The 18357-nt window shown below is 33.5% G+C and overlaps 2 protein-coding genes and 1 pseudogene across 2 annotated transcripts; 2 read left to right on the top strand and 1 right to left on the bottom strand.

The window, feature by feature from the left end:
• The first annotated feature begins 655 nt into the window (after positions 1–655).
• On the top strand, positions 656–8181 carry LOC132928017 (uncharacterized; annotated as a pseudogene).
• Positions 8182–11105: 2924 nt separating this feature from the next.
• Positions 11106–12223, top strand: LOC132925430 (craniofacial development protein 2-like). The gene is made up of 2 exons (XM_060989827.1): positions 11106–12103; positions 12196–12223. Exons 1-2 carry the CDS (start codon positions 11106–11108, stop codon positions 12221–12223), a joined length of 1026 nt encoding a protein of 341 aa, XP_060845810.1.
• Positions 12224–14020: 1797 nt separating this feature from the next.
• Positions 14021–15448, bottom strand: LOC132925428 (uncharacterized). The gene has a single exon (XM_060989826.1). It carries the CDS (start codon positions 15446–15448, stop codon positions 14021–14023), a length of 1428 nt encoding a protein of 475 aa, XP_060845809.1.
• Between the last annotated feature and the right edge of the window lie 2909 nt (positions 15449–18357).

Genomic DNA, 18357 nt, shown 5'->3' with positions numbered 1-18357 from the left:
CAAAATATAAGTATAAAAGAAATAATAAGTATAAGTTATAGCCCTTCTGGCACAATAATAATATATTAACAGCTATTAGAGCTTGATATAATTAATTAATTTATATAAAATGTATAAAATGCCATTCTGGCATAGCAATAAAAGGTATATTTAGGGCCGGGCCACACATAGCGGTTGAGCCGCAGCGGTTGTACCGCCCAACAATTTCAAATTTTTTGATTTTAATGCCTGATAGGCGTGCACACATACGCGGTTGAACCGCGGAAATTGTCGCGGTTGAAAAATCGACCGCGTCATGTCGCGGTTGATCCGCGTACGGTCCGACCGCCCAAATAATCAAAACACGTTGTTTTGAATTAGTCCGTTCACACATCACACATAACCGCGGTTCGCGGTTTATTTTTTCAAAGATCATTTGTATAAAAAAGAAGAATTCCAATAGTGGGGCCTAAAGTTTTTAGTAATTTTCATCTTATTTTAAATTTCGTAACTTTGAATCATAAAGTACACGGTTTTTTTATTTGTAAAAAACTGATGTTTAAAATATAATTTTAATTCTAATCAAATCAATTAGTTAGTGGTTTTGAAAGTTTTAAACACTACATAGTGAAATAGTTATTTAACACTTTAACATCAGCTATTTAACACTTTTAAAATGTTCGACACCGAAAAATTTATTTTGTTAATCGAAAGTAATCCTTGCATATGGGATATAGCGAGCCAAGATTACATGGACAGAATTGTAAAAATACATGTTGGCGAAATATAGCAGAATCCATGTACACTGGAAATTGGTGTGAACTATCGAATGCCCAAAAAAAAACGAAAATGGTAATTATTATATTAATAAGTTAATTTTAGTATTTTACATAGATGTTCCACAAATTATTACCAACCTGCATATTGCATGCGTTCTTGCCTTATTTATTAATGCGTATTTTATTACTATATTTAACTACAACAACTAAAATAAAAAATAATATACATGAATAAATTATTTATATTTATAATATTTTTCATCGTATGGCACTTATTATAATGATAAATAATTAAAATATATTGGACATTTAATTAATTATATATACCTAATACCTAACGAATATTGAGTAGGTAATTCAAATATTTAGTAATAATAATAAATTAGTACTTACTACTTAGGTATTCAAAATTGTAAATTATACGTAAAAATAAATAATAAAAGTAACAATGAACAACCAACATTAAAATGAATTTTATGTAAATAAAAATACCAACTATATTGTACTACATTAAAGAACACGATTTTGAAATGGTACGGCACCTTCATTTACAAAATATTCTGCAAAGGCTTCTCTTACTTCAATCCCATTGGTCCGAGAACCCGTTCCTATTACCTTAATGTCATCTAAGTGGCATTCACTTTCAATATCTTCATAATTATATCCATCTCTTTTTCGGACAAAGTTATGTAAAATACAGCAGGATTTAATTATATCGTCGACAAATTCGGAACTTACTAAAATAGTAGTATGAAATATTCGCCATTTGTTAGCAAGTACTCCAAAAACACATTCTACCGTACGTCTAGCTCTGGACAAACGATAATTAAATATTGTTCGTTTGTCGTTAAGCCCTCGTTGTGGATACGGTCTTAATAGATTTGCGTGAAGAGCAAATGCCTCATCACCAACAAAAACATAAGGTTGTGGTGAACCTTGAGAACTAGGAAAACTTTTAGGATCAGGAATATTTAAGGCATTCGAATACAACTTTTTCCCAAAAGAACTTTGCTTGAAAATATTAGAATCTGATTCTTTGCCGTAAGATCCTACATCGATGTAAACAAAACTCAAATTGGCATCAACTACTGCCATTAAAATTATCGAAAAATATTTTTTGTAGTTAAAAAACAGTGAACCTGTGTTTTTTGGATTTTGAATACGAATGTGTTTCCCATCTACAGCACCAAGACAGTTGGGAAAGTTGGTTTTTGAATAAAATGTATTTGATATTTCCAACCAATGTTCAGTAGTGGGTTCAGGCATTTCTTCGTTTCGCAACACGTTCCATATTACTACACAAGTTTCACGTACTATTTCACCGACGGTACTTTTGCCTATTTTTTTTTCCTTTATTATTAAAATACACAATCTGTACCTCGTTGGTACAACAAGAGTATTAGCTAAAAAGTATAAAATAACATGAATAGCTTGATAAAAGCAGCCACCCAGTGATGACACTTATAAATTGAGGTTATACAATATAAGTTTTCTCATAGATACATTTATATTTATTTATTGATTTTTTAGTATTATGATATTAAGTCAGCATATCTCTGCACCAGTTGCGTTTTAATCTCCTAGGAGGATTTCCCGGAATAACAATTGATGAGAGTGTTTTAACTAAAGGATTTGAATGAGTTGCAAGCTTGTTATGAAATCTTTTATAATAAGTAGCTGCTTCTTCTTTAATAGTTTTAATTTTTAGGTCTGTGTGGAGAGTATGATTTGAAACATAAGGGGGGGAGTTTGTTAATTTTCTTAATGTTATATTTTGAAAAGTCTGAATACGATTTGTATTTGATTTTTTTGCATTTCCCCACAGTTGGATACCATAGGTCCAAATGGGTTTAATGAGGGATTTATATATTAGTAGTTTAATATTAAGGTTGGTGTGTTTGTTATTGACAAGTAAGGATTTAAGCATACGAAGTCGGAGATTTAGTTGGAGTCTTTTAACACGTGTATGTTGGGCCCATGTTAGTCTACGGTCAAGGGTTAAGCCAAGATACTTAACTGTTGAAGTGGACGGAATTTGTGTACCATAGAGAGTGACTGGCGGGCAGTGTCCTAGCTTGAGGGTAAAAGTAGTGTGGTTAGATTTGGTTTGATTTACCTTAATCCTCCAATTATTGTACCAGGTTTCCATAAGGGAAAGATGATTTTGTAGATTAAGCGAAGCTACAATGGGGTTTTGATTTATAGATATAATAAATTTATCATCTGCATAGTCTGCCACAATGGTGTTATCGGAGGTTGGTTGATCAGAAGCATATACGTTATATAGTAATGGAGAAAGGATACCCCCTTGTGGAACACCAGCTCTGATGTTTGCTATGTTAGAGTATGCAGATTTAAAATGGACTTGGAAATAACGATCAGTTAGATATGATTTAAGTAGCGTGAAGTATGTTGGGGGCAGAAAGGTCTTTACCTTGTAAAGCAGCCCTTCATGCCATACACGGTCAAAGGCCTGTTGAATGTCAAGGAATACACAAGAACAATACATTTTTTTTTCAAGTGCGAAAGAAACCGAGTCAACTAGCCTATGTACTTGATGGATTGTTGAATGGTGTGCGCGAAAACCAAATTGATAATTAGGTAATATATTTTTTTCACTAATTATGGGAAGTATGCGGTTCAGTATTAGTCTTTCTAGCACTTTTCCGAAGAAAGGTAATAGACTAATTGGTCTATATGACGTTACCAGGTCAGGGGGCTTGTTTGGTTTTGGGAACAGTATGATTTTAGAGAACTTCCATAAAAGTGGAAAGTATGACAATCTGAGTATGGCATTATATATATATGTGTTAGTAATACGATTGCGCGTTTAGGAAGGCATCTGGCTACTTCAGCCGTTATTAGATCATAACCCGGAGCCTTCCTAAGAGTGTGCTTTTGAATTGCAAATTTGATATCACTCGGTGAAAAATGTTTAATTGGGGAAGCTAGAGGTAAAGGCATATCAAGACCACTAAGAATCACACCAGAGTTGACAGGTAAAATATCATGGTGAGGTTGAATAACATTAAAGAGGTGATTTTTAAAAAGTTCTGCTTTCTCTGTGTCAGACACAGTGAGACTCCCATCAGATTTTTTGAGAGGTGGCGTGTTTATTTTAAAATGTAGTGCTTGCTTGGACGCTTTCCAAAGGCTACCGTTATTTGTAGATAATTTACTCAGGAAATTTTCGTAGTTAAGATTTTTGATTTTTGCTAAGACTTTTTAAGATGATTTCCTAAGTGATTGTATATTTGTTTGTGGGAGGGTAAACGAGTACGTTGATAGAGGGCTCTAGCTCTTCTCTTTTCTGAAATTAGGATACGAATATTAATCGGCAGCGAATTAGAGTTGGTTTTATGTACATTTTTACCTGTGTTGGACGCCCAGGCTGCTGATTGAATAATATTCGTTAGGTTATTTACAGCTATGTCTATGTCGTCATTTGATTTCAATCTGACATTTAGTTGAAGGTTCTAGTTTACCAGGTCGTGGAATTTGTATCGATCAGTAGTGGTGTGAAATAGTTTTAGTGGTTCCGTATTAATAGAAGGATAGTCGTTAAGTGTGATAATGACCGACGAGTGATCAGAATTTAAGTCTAGAATATTGTCAATAACATAGTGTACATTGGAAGGGGTTTTTGTTATAAAAATATTTAATATGTCTGGGTTTTTGTGTGGGGATGAAGGCCAATAGGTGGGTCCTGAAGGCGCAAGCACCTTGAATTTTCTTGTATTTACAAAATTAAAGAGAACGTTTCCGCGTGGGTTGTTCACTCTACAGCCCCAACTCTGATGCTTCGCATTATAATCCCCACCTATGATGAAGTTATTGTTTATTGTATTGAAGTAATTTGAAAAGTTCTCATAGGAAACATTATGCTTTGGAGGTGAATAAATTGCTGCAACTGTGATTGGAATATTATTAACATGAATTAGATTAGCACAAGATTGAAAAATATCTTCGCAGACGTTTGGAAGAGATTGATATAAGATTGAATATTTAACAAAAATTGCTGCACCACCATGGGCTGTATTGTCGGGATGATTGGCTTTATGAAGTCTATAACCGGGTATATGTACGTGTGTGTATGAGGTACAGTGCGTTTCTGTAATTAGGGCAATATCAATACGCCTATTATTTAGTACTGATTGAAGTTCTAATAAATGATTTTTTAGTCCATTAGCATTGAATAATAAAACAAGTAGAGATTTATTTGTAGCGGTATTAGTCATTTTTTTTATCTAGTAACGAGGAGATTACTTTAGTGAGTAGTGCTATAAGTGGATTTATCAAAGATTTAAAATCCTCTAGAAAAAGAGTCATAGCATTATTAATGTTAGATTCAGAGGAAGGAGAAGGATGCGTTGGCCAGAGGTAGCCTGCGCATATGTCCGAGCATTATTTGGGGGAGCGTCATTTTCTGGGTGGCTAGTTTGTACATTGTATTTCTTAAATCTAGAATTATCCGAGAGAAAAGCATTGTTTGGTGAAGGTTTCTTCCGCCGTTGAATTTCTTTATACACAGAGCATCCTCTATAGCTGGCTGGATGGTTGCCTTGGCAGAGGGCACATTTAGGTGGGGTGTTCCGAGAAATGGTGCAGTCGGATGACTGGTGATGGTCACCGCACCGCATGCAGCGTGATGAGTAGTTACAGTAGGATTTTGTGTGACCGTATTCTTGACAATTTAAGCACTGGCTAATTAATTTAGGTTTATAGGGCTCCTCTACTTTGATTTTAGTGTGGAGCATGGAGGTCAGTTTATAAATGTCATTTGATTGAGGGGAAGGTTCCAGGTCAACGAAAAAGAGTGGTAATGGATGCTTGTGCACCTTATGAAGAACATTTGTAACGTTACGTATCTCAAATTCTCGGAGTTCCAATTCAGATTTGATTAGGCTGGGATTAGTTGATGGGTGTAAATTTCTGATCACTACACGTGTGGGTTTGTCTTGTTGCAGTTGAAATGTATGATATTCGGCAATTTGATCCTTGAGAAAGTGTATAAGTGCTCTGTATACTTCTGGAGTACTAGTTTGGATTTTTAGACGATCCGTAGAGGATTTACAAATAAAGTTTTCAACGCCAAGAATCTCAATAAGACTTGTGCAAAGTTCTGGAAAATCTTGGACTCCTTTTACAAAGATAGGTGGAGGGGATTTGATGTGCGATTCTGCGTTAGTTTGATCTATATTATTAGTGGTATTGGTAGTGTTGTTGCATGTCATCATTATTGTCTTGTTGGGTGAAAACCTCAAATCTATTTCTAGACGCGAATAATTTTTTTTTAATTGGTTGAGTTGGTGTTTTAGGCGAGTTTAGAGATTCTGAAATCGAGGAGGTTGAGAGATTTCTTTTATTAGCAGTCTTGACGATCCACTCACCATTTGGTGAGGTGTCTGAGACATTCGATTGAGATGTTGAATTGTGAGTAGTTTTGTTAATGATTTTAATTGGTGGCAACCGTTTTCTTTGGATTATTGCTTTGGTTTTTGTTATTACTCATTATTACGTGAGTATAATATAAACATGCGTGTAAATATATATATATATATATATATAATTAACTTGTTGCGATTGCGATAGCGAGGATTGAGAGTCGCGATAAGAAACTATAATAAAAGCCAAGGCCGCCGCGGCGACGGCCGAGTTAGTGTACACTGTTATGACCACTAAAATAGAGAATATGATACACACGAACACATAGGTTGTATTAAAAACATAAGAAATGTTAGGAACAATAGAAAAATAAAATAACTACTATGTAATTAAGACATTTGTGATATTTATTGACAGAGAGTAATAATTAGACAATAATTAAACACAACGGGAGCGAATACGTGCGCGCCGGCTGACTGCTAACGCAGAACTGTTTGCCTATTTTAAATTCAAAATGTAACGCAGTAAACGTCATACCAGTTGATAGATACCTAGTATAAAAACAATTAAATTACATATAGTTATTAGTTTATTACAATTATATAATATAATAGATTTATTATTATAGTATTGTATTATATTTAATAATTTAACAAATAACATAATAAAATGGCAAGTTAATTCATTGTTGAAATATCTAATTTCGTCCAAATTTGAACCTGAAATACCTATCTATGAAAAATCCAATTTCGAAAAAATGTTATCCCAAAACGCTCATAAAAAATAAATGTATGACTTTCTAGTTTAAAATAGAAAAACTTATAAGGAATACTAATTTAATCTTAATATTAGATATAGAAATAATTTTATGAATTTCTAATCATAGTTTTCAAAATGTTGGTAAATTTCGAAAAAACGCTTATAAAAAAATAATGTAACTATGTATTTTATGTGATATGGTACATAAACAACTTGATAGGGTCTTTGTGCTTATTACATTTTTAAAGTTTTTGACCTAAATTTTTTTTTTTTTATCAACGTGAATAAAAACACATTTTTGTAAGATCAATATAAATTACACAATATACATTCATGGATCTTTAAAACTAATTTTAGCACTACATTTGGACATTTATAAATTATAAACGTTTTATATTATCTGTATTGTTCGGTTTCGATTAATTTCAGTTAAAGAACTTCGAGATAAGAAGTGGAAGAATATTAAGGATAGTTATAAAAAAAGTATGAGTGAAGAAAAAAATTTATGAAGTGGATCTGCGGCACAGAAAAAAAAACCATATGCCTTTATTGCGGCATTATCGTTTTTATCAAATAGTTCAAATACAAGAAAGTACGTATCTAAACATTATTAATCATTATCTTACTTGTATTAGTCTTATAATGAGTTATAACATATTATAATATAATATCAACCTGTTCTCAAAATACTATTTGTAAATTGGTTGATATCATATTATATTTATTTAAGAATATATTTTTTATAGGTAAAATTTTATTTTATTTATAGGACAACTAGTAGTATGCAAGAAGACGAAATTGACGTATGCAACGATGATAATGCTACAGAATGTGAGCCATCTACTTCGTCAACTGTTAAACAACTATCGAACCATTCTAACCAAAACAAGAAAAAAAATCTAATGATTCTTTTCAACAAGAACTGCTTCAGTTTTTACATAGAACAGAAAATGTAGATCCAGATAAAATGATGCTGAATTCTTTTTTACCATATGTGAAAAATTTAAACAATGTACAGAAATTAGATTTTCAGTTGTATGTATTACAGTATTTTAAAAATCTCGAGGTAAATAGTAATATTCAGGCTGCATCTCAAACTATTCAAGCTAATCCTATAACAACAAATCCATATAATTCTCTTGCAGTTACACAATCTTTTTATCCTTCACAAATCGCTCCTACTGATTCTAATACATCACAGTTCACTTTTCTACAACAAAATTACGATCATTTAAATTACCAACATAGTCAAAATTATTCTCCAAACAATCAAAAATGAATTATGTTTTTAGTATAGTTTTAAATATAGAATAAGGTCAAGATGTTTTTTTTTTCACTTAAATTTTTACTTAATAGTTAACAGTATCTATTATCATAATATTATTATAATGTTATAATGTTATTTTTATTTTTATTAATTTAATTAATATTTATACATAATAAATAAATATAATAATATTTTGTATCTAATTTATAAAAGTAACTTACCTGAGTGTTATCGTTAATCTTTCCTCTGCACAAGGATTCCGCCAATGTGTAGATCTTTTTGATATGTGGCCACGCACTTTTTGTAGTAACTCATCAAATGTTTTAATTGACATTCGGTAATAATTAAAAAACTTTTCAGGATATAATCTTTTTTTTTTTATTGATCTATTTTTAAAAAAAACCCGGCATCATAGGCCATTAGTTAGTTTTTTTTTTTTTTTGTTACATATTTATATTTACATTATATTATATTTGGTCTATTAAATTAATTGATTTTAAAAAATTAAGTATTTTCCTGTTTTGAGCGGGATCCGGACCGAGTAGTGAATCAAGTGTTTCTGTAATATTGGAGTTCATTCGTTCCTGTTGATAGAGTTGGCATTCCGTTAGTATGTGTTTGATGGTGAGGAGGGTTCCACATCCTTCACATGTTGGAGGTTCTTCTTTTGACATGAGGTATCCATGTGTTAATCTGGAGTGCCCAATTCTGAGTCGATTTATAGTGGTTTCTTCTTTTCGGTTAAATTCATGATTTTCCCACCTAAATGTTGTTTTTTTTATCTGGTTTAGTTTTGTGTCTTGAACGTTCCAAAGTAAATGCCATTTTTTCCTTATTTGTATTTTAACTGCCTTTTTGATGTCGTCATATGAGGAGATGTTTAGTTTGGTTGTGTTTTTGTTGGATGCGGCAAGTTTAGCGTATTTGTCCGCTATTTCATTCCCTGCGATGCCGGTATGACCGGGGATCCAAATTATTGATATTTGTTTTTTATTTGTTTTGGCTTCATCAAGTTGGTTTTGGATGAGGACTGAGATGTCATTTGGGTTGTTTTTATTTTTGATGTTCTTTATGGCGCTTAGGGAGTCACTAAGGATTATAAACTTTATGTGTTTAGTGGTTTGGGTGGTTTCAATGGCTTTTAGAATGGCTATAGATTCAGCTGAAAATATTGAGCACTCATTTGGAAGTTTGAATGTTATATTAGTATTTTCAAGTGCGATGGCAATTCCGACACCTTCATTTCCCTTTGAAGCATCGGTATAAATTTTTTGGTGATCCTTGAAATCGTCAAGGATATTGTAGACATGGCTTCTAAATATCTCAGGTGATGTATTTTGCTTAGAAAGGGCATTTAGTTCGGTATTGATTACATAGGAGTTGTCCCATGGGGGGTGTTATTGATTTCTCTGTGGACAATTATAATTGGGGTTGCTGCATTTTCGTTGGTTAGCTTGGTTATTTCGTCATCTATGTCACTATTTTTATCTTTGTTGAGTCTGGATAGTCTTGCTATATATTTTATGAATAATTCTGTTCTTTTCAATGTAGGAGGGGGTTCGCCAGCTAAGTTGTAGATGCTGAGAATGGGGCTGCTTCGAAAGGCTCCTATTGCCAGTCTTAATCCACTGTTGCTTACTGTGTCGATCAGTTTTAGAGTTGAATTGGCTGCTGATCTGTATAGAATTGCGCCATAATTGATTTTGGCTTGGATGGTTGCATTGAATATTTTCAGGAGCGACTTGGATTCACCGCCCCATGAGGTGTGGGATAGAATTTTAATTATTTTTAATGAGTTGGTTGTTAATTTTTTTAGATATTTTATGAAAGGGGACCAGGTTTGGCGTCTATCGAAAATTACTCCTAGCATTTTTGTTGTGTTTTTATTGGTTATTGTATTGCCGTTTAAATTGATTACGATATCTTTTGCTCTTTTTTTTGTAAAGATTGTGCATATTGACTTCCCTGGTGAGAAGTTGAATCCTGTTTTGTTTGCCCATGTTTCAATGTTGTTGGTAGTTGTTTGTAATAAGTTTTTAACTGTTTCAATACTATTGCTCCTGCACCAGAAATTAAAGTCGTCTGCATACATATTGCATTTTACAGGTAGTCCGCAATTTTGGACTATGTCGTTAATTGATATTAGGAAGAGAGTTACTGAGAGAGCCGAACCTTGGGGTACTCCATTTTCTTGCGTAAATTCGTGTGATAGGTAGTTGTTGGCTCTTACTTTGAATTTTCGGTTTGATGTGAAGTTAGATATTAAATTTAGAAGTCTGCCCTTGTTGAGGACTGGGTTTAATTTAACTAAAATATTATATCTCCAGGTGGTATCATATGCTTTAGAAATGTCTAAGTTGATTACGCCCATAAATTGCTTGTTTTCAAATGTTTTAGTAATTTCTTCATTTATTTCGTAGAGGCTATCCATAGTGGATCTATTTTTTCTGAAGCCGTTTTGTTTTGTTGAGAAGAAATTGATTTTTTCTAGAAACCAGGTAAGTCTGTAGTTTATTATTTTTTCTAGAAGTTTGCACATTGTGTTGAGTAGAGTTATCGGTCTGTATCCTTCGGGTTTGAATTGATTTTTATTCGGTTTAGGGATAGGGATTATGGTCCCGGATTTCCATTTTTGGAGCCAATGTCCCTCATTCCATATTCTATTATATATGTTAAGCAGTTCCCCTGTGGGTCCGGGGTTAGAATAGGACCACAGTAACTCCTGCTTATCGTAAGAGGCGATTAAAAGGAGGTAGCGGAGGGAAGCAGTAACTGCTACTACTGACCACTGGCGATTTCTGAATCAGAACTAACGGCAATGGAAAGATTTGGTGCAGGCAGCTTAGACATCTTCTAAGAACTGACTCACCAACTGCGATGCAGAAAGTAAGAGGAACCTACTGCATTATATTTCCTGAGTATAATGACTTTTGATGATGAAGAATAAAGTAGAGTTAAAAAATTCCGGAGGTAAAATAGTCCCCCATTCGGATTTCCGGGTGGGGACTAACACTACTATTCCATCAAAAAAGAGGAGGAGAATTGGTACATGGAATGTGAGATCTTTAGGGATATGTGGAAAACTAGAAAACATCAAGTTAGAAATGAAACGTCATAATATTGACATACTAGGCATGAGTGAGATAAAATGGCCTGGTCAAGGTGATTTTTGGTCGGATGATTTTCGAGTAATTTTCTCTGGAGACGATAATAAGATAGCAGGAGTAGGTATAATCATGAATAAGGATATGGGAAAAAGAGTTAACACAGTTATTCAATATAGTAGCAGAATAATTGCCATTAAAATGGATACAAAACCTGTCAACACCATCATTATCCAAGTTTATATGCCTACCACAGGACACAGAGACGACGAAATCGAGGAAATGTATGAACAAATTGACGAAGTTATAAAGATATCAAAGGGGAAGGATAATATGATAATCATGGGAGACTGGAATGCAGTTGCAGGAGATGTAAAAGAACAAGGTATCTCGGGTACTTTTGGGCTGGGAAAAAGAAATCAAAGAGGCGAAAGACTAATAGAGTTTTGCAAGGAACAAAACTTAGTGATCACAAACACGTTATTCTCACAGCCTAAACGTAGAAGGTATACGTGGACTATGCCAGGAGGGGGAACTAGATATCAAATAGACTACATCCTTGTTAAAAAAAGATACCAAAATCAAGTAAAACAAAGCAAAAGCTTCCCTGGGGCAGACATAGATAGTGATCATAATTTAATCATTATGGAATCCAATCTAAGCCTTAAAAAAACGGAAAACAAACAAATTACAAGGAAAAAATGGTATTTAGATAAACTGAAAGATGAAGAAATAAGGTATAATTACAGCGAAGGAGTAAATAACAAACTAAAAGAACTGCAAATAAAAGAACAAAACGAGCCGTATGGAATAAATGATGATTGGGAAGCGTTAAAAGAAGCAATCACAACAGCGGCGGAAACGAAACTAGGGACCGAAAAAAACACCCCGATAAAACCTTGGATAACTAATAAAATTGTAGACCTCATAGTAGAAAGAAGAAAATATAAAAATGGAAAAAATGATGAGGACAAAACAAAATACAAAGTATACAGAAACATGATTATAAGAGAGTCAAAGAAAGCTAAAGAAGAATGGCTGAATGATAAATGTTCTTCAGTAGATGACTGCCTTTCCAAAGGCAGGGGTGATAAAGCATACAAGATAATAAAACGATTTTTCAGCGAATATAGAAATAGGTCAACGTTTTTAAAAAACAGCGATGGAAAAATTATAAGTGATGAAGAAGAAAAACTTAAGACGTGGAAAGATTACATTGAAAAACTATATAGAAACAAGCAGAAAGACACTATACAATTATCCACAACGAGAGAGCAAGATATGCAATGCAACACAGGTCCACCTATATTAAAAGAAGAATTTGAAATAGCCTTAAAAGAACTTAAAAGTAACAAAGCACCTGGGATAGACGAGGTAAACGGAGAACTATTAAGGGCATTAGATGGGTATGGAAAAGATATCTTGTTTAGAATTATAGGAAAAGCATACGAGAGTGGCATCATTCCGAAGGATTTCGAGAGATGTGAAGAATACAGAACAATTAGCCTCATAACACATGCTTCTAAGATTCTCACAAAAATAATGCACAAAAGAATAGAGTCGAAAATAAACGAAAATTTAGCGGAGGACCAATTTGGTTTCAGGAAAAACAGAGGCACTAGAGAGGCGATAATATGCTTAAGAATAATCATAGAAAAAATGTTAAGAGTCAACAAACCACTGTTTATTGCTTTCTTAAATTTGGAGAAGGCCTTTGATAATGTTAAATGGACGAAACTATTTAAGATTATGGAAGACATTGGAGTAGACTATAATGATAGAAGAATTATACATAAGCTGTACATCAATGAAATCGCAGTGATAAAATCTGAAAAAGGTAACAACCAGGTGGAGGCTAATATTGCCAAGGGGGTAAGACAAGGGTGCAATCTATCACCAACCTTATTTAATCTATACATAGAAGAAGCTTTGAAAGAAATAAGAAAAGAAAATATTGGAGGAGTAAAGATAGGAGGAATACTTGTGCAAATGTTGCGTTTCGCGGACGATATTGCTGTAATTGGAGAAAGTGAAGAAGACATAAATAACATGCTCGAAAAAATAAACGATACTCTTAAAGAACACTACATGAAAATAAACCAACGGAAAAACAAGATCCTTATATGTAGCAAACAACAGATTTACGCAAATATAACTTTAGATGGGATAATGCTGGAGACAGTCCAAAGTTTCTCATACCTGGGTAGCAAAATTTCAAGTGATGGGAAAAGCCGTACAGATATAGTATGTAGAATAGCACAAGCCAAACAGGCCTATTATAAAAAGAGAAATCTTTTTACCTCAAACAGAATAAGTCTGGATACCAGGAAATCACTTATAAAAAGCTTTGTGTGGAGCGTAGCTCTATATGGAGCAGAGACTTGGACTATAATGAAGGCTGAGAAAGCCAAAATAGAAGCCTTTGAAGTATGGTGTTGGAGAAGAGTGTTAAGAATTTCATGGACGGAAAAGATAAAAAATGATGAGGTTTTCCGGAGAATGAATACCCAAAAATTAATATGGAATACGCTAAGACTAAGGAGGAAAGCATGGATGGGACACGTAATAAGGAATAGTCCTTGGATAACCACAATAATAGAGGGAAAAATTGAAGGAAAACCTGGAAGAGGAAGGCCCAGAACCCCATTTCTGAAGCAATTGATGGAAGATACCGGAATAGGAACATACTGGGAGATGAAGAGGATTATAAGTGACAGAGACAAGTGGAAAGAAACATCAATAATCATTTAACCAATCTTCGGATTGAAAAAAAAAAAAAAAAAAATGTTAAGCAGAAGATTAAGAGTTTTTGTGCCAAAATTTTGTATGAAGACGTATGTAATGGTGTCGGGTCCGGGACTATTACTTTTGCATTTTTTTAGTGAGTGTGTTAATTCCTGTATTTTAATTTCTTGGTTGATTTGTATTTGGTCGTGACAATTTTTATCGGAAGTATTACTTATAGCTTCTTTTTCGCATTTTTGTTTGTACACTAGAAAGTGTTGTTTGTAGTTGTTGTCACTGCTATTATGATAAAAGTATTCACCGAGGTTATTTGATATTTGATCTGGTTTATTTATTAATTGGTTAGAATTTGGGTCGATTAGGTTGATTTTTTTATTTCGTCTGAGTCCTTTTAGAGATTGTATTTTGTTCCAAACTGATTTTGAGTCTGTGTTTTCTTTTATACTGCTAGTGAATTTTTCCCATGACGATTTTTTGCTGGTTTTTATCAGGAATTTTGATTTGGCTCTTAAATGTTTTAGTAGTATAAAATCATCTAGTTTATTTGTTTTTTGGAACTTTTTAAGGGCGTCGTTTTTTTCTTTAATTGCACTTTTAATGTCGTGGTTCCACCATGGTACTTTGGGTTTGGGGTTTTTTGATTTGGTTTTTCCTATAGTTAGGTTGGCTACTGAGATTATTGTTTCCGTTAATTGATCAACAAGGTTTTCCGTGTTTTGATATTCAGATTTGTCTATATGAGATACTTTGTCATCTAGTGTTTCAGAAAAAAGTCTCCAGTCTGGGTTTTTCAGATTCCATCTTTCGAGGTTGGGGATGCTATCATTATAACGGGGGATAAGTTGTATTACAATTACTGACCAGTTAAGCCTTTGTGCGAGGGATGCATTTGCGAATGATAGGTCAATATTTGAGAAGTTACCATTAATTGGATTTATACGCGTTGGTTCCATGTTGTTGAGTAGTACCAGATTATCGTTTTCCAGGATTTTGTCGATTTCTTTCCCTCTGCTGTCGGTGTTTAGGGAGCCCCACCTGACGTTGTGGCTGTTAAAGTCACCTGTTATGATGAAAGGCTTGGGTAGTTGCTTTATTATATTTTCTATGTCATTATCCGTAAATGTGTGTTGGTTGGGCAGATATATGTTGCATATGTTTACTTCAATATCATTGAGTTTTACTGCTACTGCTATTACTTCCAGGTGTGTTGAGATATAGATTTCTTTAGATGGGTATATTGAGCTGACGTATGTTGTTATTCCACCGCTGGCCCTGAGTCCAGTGGTTCTGTGTTTGCTAAAATCATTGTAGTTGGGTAGTTTTGCGGTCTTTAGATTTGTAAAGTTGGTTTCTTGGAGACAGATTATGTCGGGAGAGATTTCGGATATTAGTATTTTTAGTTCGTCTAACTTTTTGTAGAAACCATTCATATTCCAATGTAGTATTTTCATTATTATTTTGTGAGTAAAAAAAAAAGAAAGAAAAAAAAGGGAAAAAATTTTTTGTATTAAGGATTGACGGAAAGGAGAGATATGAATAGGATTTTTTATGTTTTTTATAATTGCTCTGTGGTAGGGTTGTTACTTAGAGTTATATCGAGTAGGGAGTTGGAGAGTCGGGTTAGCCTGTTTTTGATGCTTAGATTTTTAACCTTAGGGCGGATCGTGTCCAGAATTTCGATCATTTCCATCCACGATATGTTGAATTCCTTTAGAACACTAGAAGGGTCCTGAGTGCTGAGTGTATTTTCTATTATGTATTTGAGTTGATTAAAATCTATTTTTTGATTTGGCATTTTTTCAAAATCCAGCTTGGCTGATGCTAACGACTCGTCTAATTTTAATATAATTTGTTCAATTGAGTTTGATCGTTTTGGTTTTTTTGTGAGCGGTTGTGTTGGCTTATTGGCTTTAGGGTTGGAATCGTTGGTCTTTGGAGTTGTAGGATGTGTTGTTGGTGGGTTGTTTGCTTTTCTTTCTTTGGATTATGACTCTTTTAATTTTGTTACTAATGAGCTCTTATTGATTACTAGGTTTTGTGTGATAGTTTTTGTTTGAGATAGATTATTTGGATTTTCTATGGTGGGGTCAATATCCATGTGTGAATTGCTAGAATATGATGAAGGTGCTGGTCGTTTTGCTTGTTCCACTTGTTCTTGGGAGGAGAATGGAAAATTACTAGTACTGTTAGATTGGTCTTCGATATCCTGTTGTTGAGTGTTATTTTCTGTGTGGTTGACGCTTGGGATAGAATTTTGGTGGCTCTGTTGAGAATCCGTAATTTTATTTTCTGTTAAATTTTTGCATCGATTTGATGTGTGACCAGTTTGTTTGCACAGGTAACATATTACCGTGTCGTCTGATAGAAAGATACAGTATTCTGTTTGTTCGAATTCAATTAAGATTGAGCTGGGTAATTTATCATTGTCGTCTGGGTTTATGTATAATTGTCGACGGAAGCTACCAATATGCCCGTATTCATTATCAGCGAAACCGGCTTTCATAAAGGTAATCGGTGATAGTATTTTAATTGACAAATTTGCGATTGCGTTTTTAATTACATCATGCGGTATGATCGGTTGGACATTTGATAATATTATTCTTTTGGGTGGGTTAATTAGACGGCGGAATGTTATCTTTGAATTATTTATGACAATGTATGACTGTTGGCTAATTATTTGTTCGACAATATTTTTATTTGTCAAGTAAATGCAAAATCTGTTATTAGATATTCTAGATGCGAATGTGATGTTGGTTGGTGAGGTAAGTTGACTGAAGGCTTTAATATACTCAATTTGAGGGACATTTTTGATTGAGTTAAAGACGATTGCTTGGTCTTTTTTGGGAAATTGTATGTTTGCTGTGGTTTCTGCAAAAGTTTTGGTGTTGTTGGTTTGAGAAGCGGACGGTGAAGTATCGAGAGAGTTGGGTTGGGTGAGATCCATATTTTGGATATGGGGTGGGGGGCGGATTTTTTGGCACCTGATGTAACAATGGTTATCAATAGTGTGTCTACATACCTTCTTGATTGCTGCTTGTCGAATTTTACTGCTATCGGAAGCTATATAAATGCGATTTGCGTTGACCGTTGTACACGTGTGTATCGGTGGTTGCACACGTACTGGATATAATCTTATGTCATCATAAAACTTAATAAATCGTCCACTTGTTTCCCTATCACAGGGGCGTAGCGTGCATGTAAGCACTGTAAGCACTGCTTACACTTTAAATCAAAGGAATAATAAATTAGATCACGACTAATATTAAGAATATAATATAATATAATATTATTATATTATAGGTAGGTACATAATAAATGATTAAATTTTAAAATTTTATTTTTATTTATAAAATATTTAAAGTTATTGGTAGTAAATAGTGGTTATTGTTATTGTTTTGTTTGTGTCGTGTAATGTGTACTATATTTAGGGAAAATTATCGATTGACGGTCTATTTTTAATCCATTATGTTAACGGCATATCATAATACGATTTGTAGTGTAACACATTCTGAAATTGCTTACGCGGAACTGTTGTTTACGAATAGCCTATAACGTCATAGAGTCATAGAAGGGGTCACGTATTTAACTAGCGTTTGTAAGCACATTTCAACATTTGATATTGCTTACGCGAGAAACAAGAAGCGACCAGCACATAATCCGACGCGTTGTAGACTGTAGCCGTTTTTTCTTATTTACACAGTACACTGTCATTCGCCAAATAGACTTTTGAAGTAATATACATTCTTTATTTTATCGAATTTATAACATGGATTAATTGGCAAGTACCTCAAATTTAAATTTAAACGATAATAATTATTGTAAATGTATTATTGAACAATTATTACAAAAATCTTTTGGAACTAACTCATTTTCTGAAAAACAAAATATTATAAATAAAGGAAGACCTACTCCAAAACTTCAAAATTTAAAATAAAAAAATAAAAAAACTTCGATATTTTAATTCATACTATTATGATTCAAATAAATGGTTATCTGGTTGTGAAAAATCTCAAAAACTTTACTGTTGGCCTTGTATTTTATTTTCACGTGAGTCAAACGTTTGGTCAAAATTTGGTTTTGATGATTTAAGTAATTATCATAATTTATATAGTATTTAATCACTTTTGAAAAAAAAATATCACTGCTTACATTCTTTTAATACCCACGCCACGCCACTGCGGCCTATCATCATTTATTGGGTGAACCCAGTGTTTTCTACTTGGCCTTTGCACAGGATCTTTTAACACACCTAATGCTTCTGCCACACACAAAACCTGAACTAGCCGATCGTGGTTTAATTCCATTTTATACGGATAGCTAATATTTTCTACTGTACACC

The sequence above is a fragment of the Rhopalosiphum padi genome, chromosome 3 (assembly GCF_020882245.1).
Source record: "Rhopalosiphum padi isolate XX-2018 chromosome 3, ASM2088224v1, whole genome shotgun sequence".
NCBI classification, from domain to species: Eukaryota; Metazoa; Arthropoda; class Insecta; order Hemiptera; family Aphididae; genus Rhopalosiphum; species Rhopalosiphum padi.
This window is presented reverse-complemented; position numbering and strand designations above follow the sequence as displayed.

Bases quoted from the DNA above. Each gene is read 5' to 3' on its own strand.
- LOC132925428 (XM_060989826.1), bottom strand. From the start codon at position 15,448: ATGAATGGTTTCTACAAAAAGTTAGACGAACTAAAAATACTAATATCC.
- LOC132925430 (XM_060989827.1), top strand. From the start codon at position 11,106: ATGAAGAATAAAGTAGAGTTAAAAAATTCCGGAGGTAAAATAGTCCCC. The intron at 12,104-12,195 runs GTTAAAAGAAGC...ATAAAATTGTAG, and splicing joins ATAAATGATGATTGGGAAGC to ACCTCATAGTAGAAAGAAGA.